The sequence below is a fragment of the Biomphalaria glabrata genome, chromosome 12, assembly GCF_947242115.1.
Source record: "Biomphalaria glabrata chromosome 12, xgBioGlab47.1, whole genome shotgun sequence".
Classification (NCBI taxonomy): domain Eukaryota; kingdom Metazoa; phylum Mollusca; class Gastropoda; family Planorbidae; genus Biomphalaria; species Biomphalaria glabrata.
In genome coordinates, this window is record NC_074722.1 from 24,853,362 (window position 1) to 24,864,394 (window position 11,033).

General features: G+C 36.7%; 1 protein-coding gene across 1 annotated transcript; it reads right to left on the bottom strand.

The window, feature by feature from the left end:
- Positions 1-2,677: 2,677 nt before the first annotated feature.
- LOC129921929 (unconventional myosin-XVI-like) lies at positions 2,678-3,070 on the bottom strand. Its single transcript, XM_056005298.1, has one exon. It carries the CDS (start codon positions 3,068-3,070, stop codon positions 2,678-2,680), a length of 393 nt encoding a protein of 130 aa, XP_055861273.1.
- Between the last annotated feature and the right edge of the window lie 7,963 nt (positions 3,071-11,033).

Consider the following 11,033-nt stretch of genomic DNA (forward strand, 5'->3'; position numbering starts at 1 on the left):
AAAAACAAAAAAAAAATAAGCTTATCTAAGGGAAAGAACTCCGCTTTTACAACTATATCCCTCTATTATTTAGAATTTATTTCCCTAATTTGATATTAATCAAAAAAATTATTAACCAATAATTTATTGACTAAAAGGTTTGTTTTTTAAATTGATTCATGCTTTGTTAGGTAAAATAAACAACTGTTCCAACAGGCAAACATTGAGAGAGCCATAGAGCAGATGATGTTCAGTTCCTCTATTCAATACAACCAGGACTCAAACCCGTGTCCTTTATAATCAATTTCAAGTATCCTTAACTTCAACTGCTGTCAGTTTGATAGTCAATTAAGAAACAAAAATAAATTCATTATTTAAGACATTGGAGTCCAAACTACAGCCCGAGGTCCACATCTTGCCCGTGAATCCGTTATCTACACCTGGAAACTCCTGCCAATAGTGAAAAATAAATTCCAATGAATCGGTTCTATTGGACTTTTTATTTTTGGTAACGCTACACACGACGGTTGAGGGAAATTTATATGGCACCTAGGCCAAAAAAGATTGCGTACCGCTGAAGTCTGAATCTGAATTTCTTGAATCTATGACTAAATTAGACCCATTCATAGTCAATCTCGTGGGTCCCTAAGAATGTGTTCATGAAATGTGTGTTGTGTAGTCATTCAGTGTATTAAAGCCATACTAAGCGGACATGGTTATCGACTCTGTTATTATTATGTTCATAACACATATTGATTTCTTTGGATAAGCCTCTGCCGGACTCTAGGAACTCCCATAAAGAAAGTTATTTAAAGTTTTCATTCGTCATCAAGTTAGGGGCATTAGATATAATGCATTTGATGATTATCTTAATTTCTTAAAGACATTATTTAATGTATGTTCCTCATATGACGGCGCTCTATTCTTGACAGAAAGTAAAACCTTAGTCATTAGTGTGACGATATATTTTTATAGCGCCAGCTGACAACGATGTCGTGATGTTACGATGAGATAATGCGTTTTCTAATGTTCTTATTTTGTATGGGTTCCTACATTAGACAATATCTAAATTCTCAAACAAGATAGTGATGCCAGAAATACTACTTCAAAGCATAAGCTTAAAAACTGAAGTATTCTTCAACTAAATGCAAAGCTCTAATTCTGGAACTATGAATGACTTTAATACTATACACACTACATAAATGTACAATATAATTCAATTTAAATTCCTTTACTCTAGTCGTCTCTTTCTAAACTCCATATCCAAGTGTTTAAATACTACCTCTTGTCCCCTCTCTAGCAACTTCCAAACTAGTTTTAGAGCTTATAGAAAAAAACGTCATCGTTTTAAATAAACGTGTCATTACTTGTCAACAACATACAACCATGACCTTGCACTACTTATAATCTAAAAATAAACTTAATGCAATAGCTGCTGTACGTTACGTGACATTTAGAAACCCTATTTCTGTTTAACAAAGACAAAGATATATCATTGATCATATATTTAGTGTAACTTGTGGAAGTAGGTTTGATTAAAAGGTTCAAAAGTGTGCTGAAGTCAACGGAACCATTTTCTTAGTAACAAATTATGACCAAACTGGAGAGGACGTTTTTAATAAGTTAATATATCTTCGTGTGATCAGATTTACGATGGAGTGTAGCCACAGTGTATATAGATCTGTGGATAGATCCGTAGATAGATTACTAGATACATATGTAGATTAATTGATAGATATGTGGATAGATATGTAGATGGATATATATATATAGATGTGTAGATAGTTATATAGATGTGTAGATAGCTATATAGCTAGATGTGTAGATAGATAGATAGATAGATAGATAGATAGATAGATAGATAGATAGATAGATAGATAGATAGATAGATAGATAGAGATAGATAGATAGATAGATAGATAGATATATAGATACATAGATAAATAGATAGATAGATAGATAGATAGATAGATAGATAGATGTATAAACAGATTTACGATGGAGTGTAGCCACAGTGTATATAGATCTGTGGATAGATCCGTAGATAGATTACTAGATACATGTGTAGATTAATTGATAGATATGTGGATAGATATGTAGATATATATATATATAGATGCGTAGATAGCTATATAGATGTGTAGATAGCTATATAGCTAGATGTGTAGATAGATAGATAGATAGATAGATAGATAGATAGATAGATAGATAGATAGATAGATAGATAGATAGATAGATAGATAGATAGATAGATAGATAGATAGATAGATAGACGTGTTGGTTGATCTAGAACATCATAAATGAAACTGAATTAACCACATGTTTCTTAAATACCCAGTAGCTATTAGTGAACCCCGCTTTACAGTCCTAATGACCTAAAAAGGTCCACCGTTTCTTATTGTTAAGCATCCACGCCTCAAGGACCTATTTGTTGCACAGACATCAAATGTTGCAACAGCTTGGATGAAACGCAGAGTTTGATTTAAAGTAGTCAAGACGTGTTCTGATGAATACTTCCCAGAAATCATTTCGCCAACCAGCCTGCAAACGACGATTACTCTAACCCATGCAGGCAACTGAAACATCGAACTCAATTTATGGCAGAGCTAACTTTCAGGGTCTCTTGGTAACCTAATTGAACAACAACAACTTAATGGAACAACAACAGTCTAAAGAAACTTACATCTAAATGAGACTATCATATACAGTGGCGTAGAGGGGTGCAAGGAGCCATGAAAGGGGTGAAAGGAGCCATGAAAGGGGTGCAAGGAGCCATGAGAGTGGTGCAAGGTGCCATGAGAGGGGTGAAAGGAGCCATGAGAGGGGTGTAAGGAGCCATGAGAGGGGTGTAAGGAGCCATGAGAGGGGTGAAAGGAGCCATGAAAGGGGTGTAAGGAGCCATGAGAGGGGTGAAAGGAGCCATGAAAGGGGTGCAAGGAGCCATGAGAGTGGTGCAAGGAGCCATGAGAGGGGTGAAAGGAGCCATGAGAGGGGTGAAAGGAGCCATGAAAGGGGTGCAAGGAGCCATGAAAGTGGTGCAAAGAGCCATGAGAGGGGTACAAGGAGCTATGAGAGGGGTGTAAGGAGCCATGGGTATTCTTATCATCGCATATCATATACAGTGGCGTAGAGGGGTGCAAGGAGCCATGAAAGGGGTGAAAGGAGCCATGAAAGGGGTGCAAGGAGCCATGAGAGTGGTGCAAGGAGCCATGAGAGGGGTGAAAGGAGCCATGAAAGGGGTGTAAGGAGCCATGAGAGGGGTGAAAGGAGCCATGAAAGGGGTGCAAGGAGCCATGAGAGTGGTGCAAAGAGCCATGAGAGGGGTGCAAGGAGCTATGAGAGGGGTGTAAGGAGCCATGGGTATTCTTATCATTGTATTCAACGGTAATGTAACGGAAATATTGTATTTAGATATGCTCCAACACAACTGATACTCTGCGTATCTTTGAATTTATGAACCCCTATACCATTTGGTAATTTGTGGTAATAACTATATCCTGTCACTTTAAATACACCTACTCTATTATAATAATATTGATAGTAATTGACTCATTTCTCCATATAATATCTATAATATATAGCAGAATGTAAGGCGTATATATGTATGTATGTATGTGCGTGTGTGTGTGTGTGTATATATATAGTTTTAATGTTTTAACTTTATATTTATATTTATATTATTATATGAATATTAAGGCTAAACGGGTAAACACTCAACTTTTATTTTCATGACAAAATTGTGAAGGGAACTCTCTCCTTGTTTTCGATAGATCTAAATTCAATCCAGCTGATTATAATACCGAAACAATGGCTCACAGTCCGCGGGTCATATCCGGATAGTATATGTATATAATTTTTTTATACTTTATTTATGAGAATAGAAATATAATTATGTAATTTTGGTCGATTATATAGTTTATCTGTCCCCTTGATGTGCCTATAGCTATTTCTGTTATTAACGTATTCAAGTGCCCCTTCCTCTTCCCCCCTCACCCTTCATTTCTTCCATCTGTTGATTGTGTTCAGATAGTGTTTGCATTAGAAACAGCATGCCTTGTGTCTAGAACACGTCCAAGCAGCCAGATCCCCCAAAGACTCCAGACAATAACAACAAAAAAATATAGTGGGGGACTGTGGGATACATGAAGAAAGAGAAAGAGAGAGAGAGAGAGAGAGAGAGAGAGAGGGAGAGAAAGAGAGAGATAAGATGCTGCAATAGATATTTTAATTCAATGCAACACTCTCCTGAAAACATCCAAGTCATTTCAAGAAAAGAGACCATAGGTCGGCCAGGTCAAGAAATCTCTATTTCAAATGTCCAAAATGACCCATATTCAGTGATTACTCCCTAATCTTCTCTGATGTTGAAAAGGGGATTGTGGGGTCAGGAAATAAAGAGGACTCCGTGAACGGCCATCGCGAGCCTACATCTTTTCCTCCTCGGCCATTTTTATGCCTTCTACAGCCTAGAGAAGTAATGAATGGCAAAATTTCTGCCTTTTGTCTTTGATAAATTTGCATTATTGTCACTGCATACATGTAATACTGAGACCCAGAGGCGTCGATTGGGTTGTTGTTACCTAGTATAATCTGCCACCCATGCACCGCTCCCCCTCCCCCCTCAGCTAGAGCACGGTTGTGATCTAGTCCATTACTATAACTAGACATTTACATTTTAACTTTTTTGTCATATCCTATACACAGGTCAGACTTGTCATGGAGTCCGATGATCAAAGAAAGAGCTTAGTATTTCAAGGGTCAAAGCAGATCAAGCTGTGCCCCCACTATGACATATATATTTTTCTACAAAGAAAGAAAGACTAGACTTTTTAAAAAGTATGTAATCTTTATATAAATATAAACTAAATAGAAACTACATATAAACTAAATATAAACTTATCCAAATAACAGAAATATGTTAAAAAGAACAAACATGTCACCTGTGATATTGAAAGACACTCACACAAACACTACAAAATAAAGTCACTTTATTTCTGTCGTAATTTAAAAATAAATTAATTAAATTTTTTAGTCTGCTATTCCCAAACCTTTACTATTGACCTCCATCCCCCTTGTTTACCCATCCAGTCAAAGAAAATTTCGTTTACGCCCCCCCCCCCCTCTTTTAGCTATGGGACTAGGGGAGCACTGTACACTTCCACATTGGTTTCTGGAGAGTTTTACGAATTTAATAAAAAGAAAAGAAACTTAATGGCATTAAATAATAGCTTCATTTTTTTTTCTTCACATATTTACAATATGTTTCGATTGTATGTATCATTTTAAGAGTTTGTACACTATTAAAGATTTTTTCTTGAGACAATATATAGCAATGGGTATGACGCAACAGCGTCTGGCGTTCTCCTGCCTTCTGAGCTTCAGAAATTCATTCTTGTGGCGTCTTTTTCTCAGGAATAGAAGATCGTATGTCAAAAAACAAAACAAAACAAAGTTACAAAGACAGTTTGTGTGGAAACACAAAAAAAAATCTGCCCCCGAAGTAGTCCACCTAGAGTCTTCACCGGGATTCGAACACGGGTCTTCAGGTTCCAAGTGCTTTACCCTTCAGCCACAGCATCTCCATATATTCATACAGCGTACACTTATATTGTTTTAAAATAATAATTATTAACCTTATCCATACATTCAAAATTATTAACATGTTACATGTGATAAAAAGAAACTAAAAATATTTATTCTTCTTACAAAATTAGATACATTTGTAACACGAAAAAAATAAATTCTTGACCTACTTTAGCACTTTAGAATGAGAGCTAGCTACACAGTACAGATGTATACAAGACTTTCCCCTCGCAAATAAAAATTAATTGTCAAGATCTAAGTGTAGGTCTAGAACTAGATCTAAGTCTAGATCTAGTAATTGATATAAGTCTAGATAATTGAATAGATAATTTTAAAAATTAGCTGGTTCACTTTCGGATAAGAAAAAAGTAGCTATTGCGTTAGAACTTTGAATGGTCCAAAATATTGTGATGTCGGTTTTTCACTATCCTTTCTAGTTTCTGAGATCTAAACGGGACGGACAGACGGACGGACAAACGGACTGATGGACAGACAGGCCAAACAAAACTAATAGCGTCTTTTCCCCTTTTGGGGGCCGCTAAAAAGGGTCAATATTGATGTGTTTTCTTGCTATCAGAGCTTAGAAATGCATAATCTTGTCGACTGGAGGTTAACTAAGGTTAATAAAAAAAAAGGCGGCACCCCCTGGCCAATATTATTATACGGAAACATTAGAGTTACATATAGAACAAATGAAGGCACTTTGGCGGTAAAGCGCTTGGCTTCCGAACCAAGGTCCAGGTTCGAATCCTGGTGAAGACTGAGATATTCTGGATCTTTGGGGCCTTTGAGTCCACCCAGCTCTAATAGGTACCTGACATTAGTTGGGGAATGTAAAGGTGGTTGGTCGTTGTGCTGGTCAAATGGGCCACTGAAAGAAATGGCCTTTACATCATCTGCCCTTTAGATGGAAAGGTCTGAAAGGAACTTTTATAGTGCACATACGTCCGTACTGAATGAGATTGTCGGAGAAGTACAAGAGTAGACCGAAATTTCTTCCACAAAGTACTTTGATATTTAAAACTTTTGTAATAGTCATTTTTTGCTTTCGTAATAAATTGACCGGCTTCGGCCACTCACTTTTTTTGTCAGGACGCCATCCCACCTAAGGCTAAGAAGGCTCTCCAGTTTGAGAAACGCTGACTAAAGTCACATAGCAAGTCATAAAGAAAAATAAATGTACTAGAAAGTCAGAATATAAACTCGCAGACGGCCCCTGTGAGCTCGTTGTTTGGTAAGAATCAAGTTCGAAAGGCAGGTTTTGATAATAATGAACACTATGAAACAGCAGGTTGCTTAACATTTTGTGATACAAACCTGAAACAAACAAGAAAAATATATAAATATTAAAAAAAAAAAAACAAGGCTTATCTCCATATTTACAACTATATCTCTCATTAATGTAGATTTTATTTATCTTTTTCGATATCAATCAAAATAATGAATTGACAGGTTCAATTAATTGACTAATTGGTTAATTTTTTTTATTGATCATGTTTTGTTAGGAACAATAGATAATTGTGTAGAGTCAGTGCACTAGCGGATCCAAAACTTTGGAGTGGGGGGGGGCGATTTTTTTCCAAACCCTAACCCTAACGCCCAGTAAACCCTAACCCTATACATAAACGTGCGTACAGCACACATACACACACATATATATATATATATTTATATATATATATATATAACAATAAATAAGCAGTATTTTCATGCATTCTTCACTGCAGAAACGCATTCTCCTGACATCTACAGCTCTTTATGCATCAGTGGAGTTCGGGGCGAAGCCCCGACGCCAAAAAGCGTTTTCTTGCATTTTTCACTGCAGAAACGCCTGCTCCTGACAACTACAGCTCACTATTCATCAGTGATTTTCGGGGCGTAGCCCCGACGCATAAAGCGTTTTCATGCATTCTTCACAGAAGAAACGCATTCTCCTGACATCTACAGCTCATTATTAATCAGTGGAGTTCGGGGCGAAGCCCCGACGCCAAAAAGCGTTTTCTTGCATTTTTCACTGCAGAAACGCCTGCTCCTGACATCTACAGCTCACTATTCATCAGTGAGTTTCGGGGCGAAGCCCCGACGCTAAAAGCGTTTTCTTGCATTCTTCGCTGAAGAAACACATTCTCCTTACCTAAAGCTCATTATTCATCCTATTAAAAAAAGGACCTTTTGAATAATATTGTTCTTGAAAAATATTATAATTTGAATGTATACGCCCTTAATACATTGCAAATAAAACCGATTTGTTCCTTGAAAAGATCAGATACCCCACATATTTAGATTAAGGCTTTGAGGATCGCCGCCGAAAAAAAATGCAATAAATAATATTCAATAAAATTCAAACATAAATTGTGAGTTATAGTCCCAAATTTAACTAGAAAAATATTAGATTGAGTAGAGGTTGGAAAAAAGGCTACTCATCTCAATCGTGACTCTTATACTGAAAATTTTTGTTTGAATTCTAACTTTTCCAAAGCAAAGTCTTTCTTAAAATAATTATGATAAATTCATGTGAAATTACATAAACTCTGTCTGGAAATGGGAGGGGCGGTAGAATGAAAACGATTTATCCTCGCTCCTTTTTATAATTTCTGCTAATGATTGCATTTGGCATTAAAGAATAAGGGTGGGGCCACTCGATACGAGAATTTAATTTATAGCATATATAAATTATATTAGTGGCTGATTTTTTTTTTACATTTTGTAATTTCTTAACTATAATACAAAAAGAAAAATTATTGCTTTGTCCGAGGAGGGAAAGGAGATGGCATGTATCGCCCCTCCCACCTTTTTACTTTTATATTTACTAATCATAAAATTTGAGATTAGAGTGTGGTGCGACATAATATACAAATGGTATCACATATCAATTATATAGAAATTCAACTATTTTTGTTCACAAACTATGATTCCTCCATAAAAATATGACCGTCCCTCCCCACTCAGAGGGCTAGAGCGGGGAGGGCAGTACATGCAATCACCCCCCCCCCCTTTACCTAACCGAATCGGCCAAGATACCTGAAGGAGAGCATAATATCAAATTTATATATCAATGCAACTAATCTTGCTCACAAACTATGATTTCTCCATAAAAGTAGGACCGCTCCCCCCCACTCAAAGGGTTTAGGTGGGAAGGGCAGTAGAGGTTTCGCCCCCCCCCCCCACACACACACCAATCGGACAACAGGGGAACGACATAATATAAAATATCAATAACAAGTTTTAATCATATAGATATTTAATTGATTCTTTTGGCAAGCTGTGATTTCTACAAATAAATTGGACCGCCCCCCCCACTCAAAAGTTTATGGTTGGGGGGGGGCGGAATGATGCTATCGCCCCCTCCCGACCCCACCTAATCGGCCAACATACTAGAGGGGGGGGCAAAATAATCTAAAAATAGTTTGAAATATAAATAATTAGTATATATTATTAACATAAGTAATAAATTCGTATACAAATTGTGTGACTTCTATACTAAAATTCGTCCGCCCCCCCCCCCCCCCGGGGTCGGCCGAGTGGGGGGGGGGGGCGATCGCCCCTACCGCCCCCCCCCTGGATCCGCCAGTGAGTCAGTGTAGACTTTAAAGTTTCAACTAGATCCGAGAATGGGTGTATGAGAAACAACGAGGTCAATATTTGTACCAGACATACAGAAGCGGAAGGACAGATTGCACCAAACGAATAGTGGCATTCCCACTTTCGGGGAGGCTAAATATATTCAAAAGTAAATCTTAATTAGAAATAGACACTCATTATCTGTCTTATGTGTGTCTTGCATCACATTTCATAATGTTATGTTATGAAAACTTAAAGGGTTTTATTAGCAACTAAAATTCCACAAAAGGTGGTCACAGTTCTATCCATACAACTATCTTTCTGGCGATCTATCTATCTATCTATCTATCTATCTATCTATCTATCTATCTATCTATCTATCTATCTATCTATCTATCTATCTATCTATCTATCTATCTATCTATCTATCTATCTATCTATAAAGTTAGTAGACTAACGTAATAATATAACCCTTGTCTAAAAAAAAGTATTTTGTTTAATTTTTCTTCTTTCTATCTTGGGGACATAACTTTATATGCATTTTTCAGGTTTGAGTTGATTAACTTTACTAGACAGAATCGTTGTATCAAACTGTTTTAAATGGATATACTCATTAGTTGTTCTCAATGGACACAATACACACACAGGGCACGACATGGCTCATGTGCCAAAAACACAAACTATCAAACACAAACACTTTTAAATCTTAACCTTTTGGTTTTCTTCCTTCACCAGAGAACGAATCATGTCTGCCCTTTGTCTGACCAGTCCTTAAGATCGAGTCCAAGATGGTCACCGTAACTCAGGCCCCCGACGTGAAAATTATGTCCGGGCGCCAGACAGCTCTCTTGGTCATCATTGTCTAGGGTCATGGCAACGTGGATGTTGGCGCCCCAGCCCATGGTCGTAATGCTGAAGGATCGATACGGTTTAACGGGTTCTTAATGCACTTTCTCTTGCTCCGGTGTTCGCTGAATCGTCATGAATAGAAAATCCGCCCCTGGACATTAAGAGTCTTCACTCCTGAGGCTAGTTTAACTCGAATTTATATTTTCTTTTTTTTTTTTTGTTTATAGTTGAGATTTTGGTTGAGGGCAAGGTTATGAGACAAAAAAAAACTTTTATTCAATTTGTTTTATGGTATCAAATCACACTTTGGGTGAACAGAGGTGAATGTCCAAAGTTACGACTAGAAAATTGGACGCTACAAGATAAGATACAAGAAAAGATAGAATATAAGATGGTGTGTTACACCTTTTAATGGTGTGCTGGAAGATCTGATTGTAATGTATAGACTAGACATTAATTCTATGTCATAAATTGCGAATATTTTCACTTCGCAATACGAATTTGTTTTGATTTTTTTTTTGGAATAGCAGAAATATTCTACAATAAAAATTTATGTACTAGAACTAATATCTAGAGCTTAAGATTTTTTAAATATCAGATGTATTTGGCATAAGAATGTTTCTAGATTTTTAAATATAAGATATATTCTAGATACAAATATTTCTACTAGATCTAGGTGTCTACATTTGAAAATGTTGTAAATGACCCACCACCCAGAAAATATTTTTAGCTTTTGATAAGTGTGAGAGTCCACTGAGAGTACATTAGGATGATTTGACTGCAAGGTTTCGTTAAGATCTAACATTTGAGATTTTGAGATGTCAGCCATTGTTTTTTTTTATACTTTCCCCGGAAGTCATTAAACAAACTCAAAGAAGCAAAAGAATGTATCGCGCCAATAGACTTATATCTAGAGTAGAGTCACTATTGCGGAGCAGGCATGTTTGCAGAACAGTTCGTCGAAATTAGTTAAAATCTACTTTATTTTGACATTTTCTGCTAAAATACTGTGACGGTACTGCGCATGGTCCATTTCTCTACATTTCCAATATAAGGGTTTT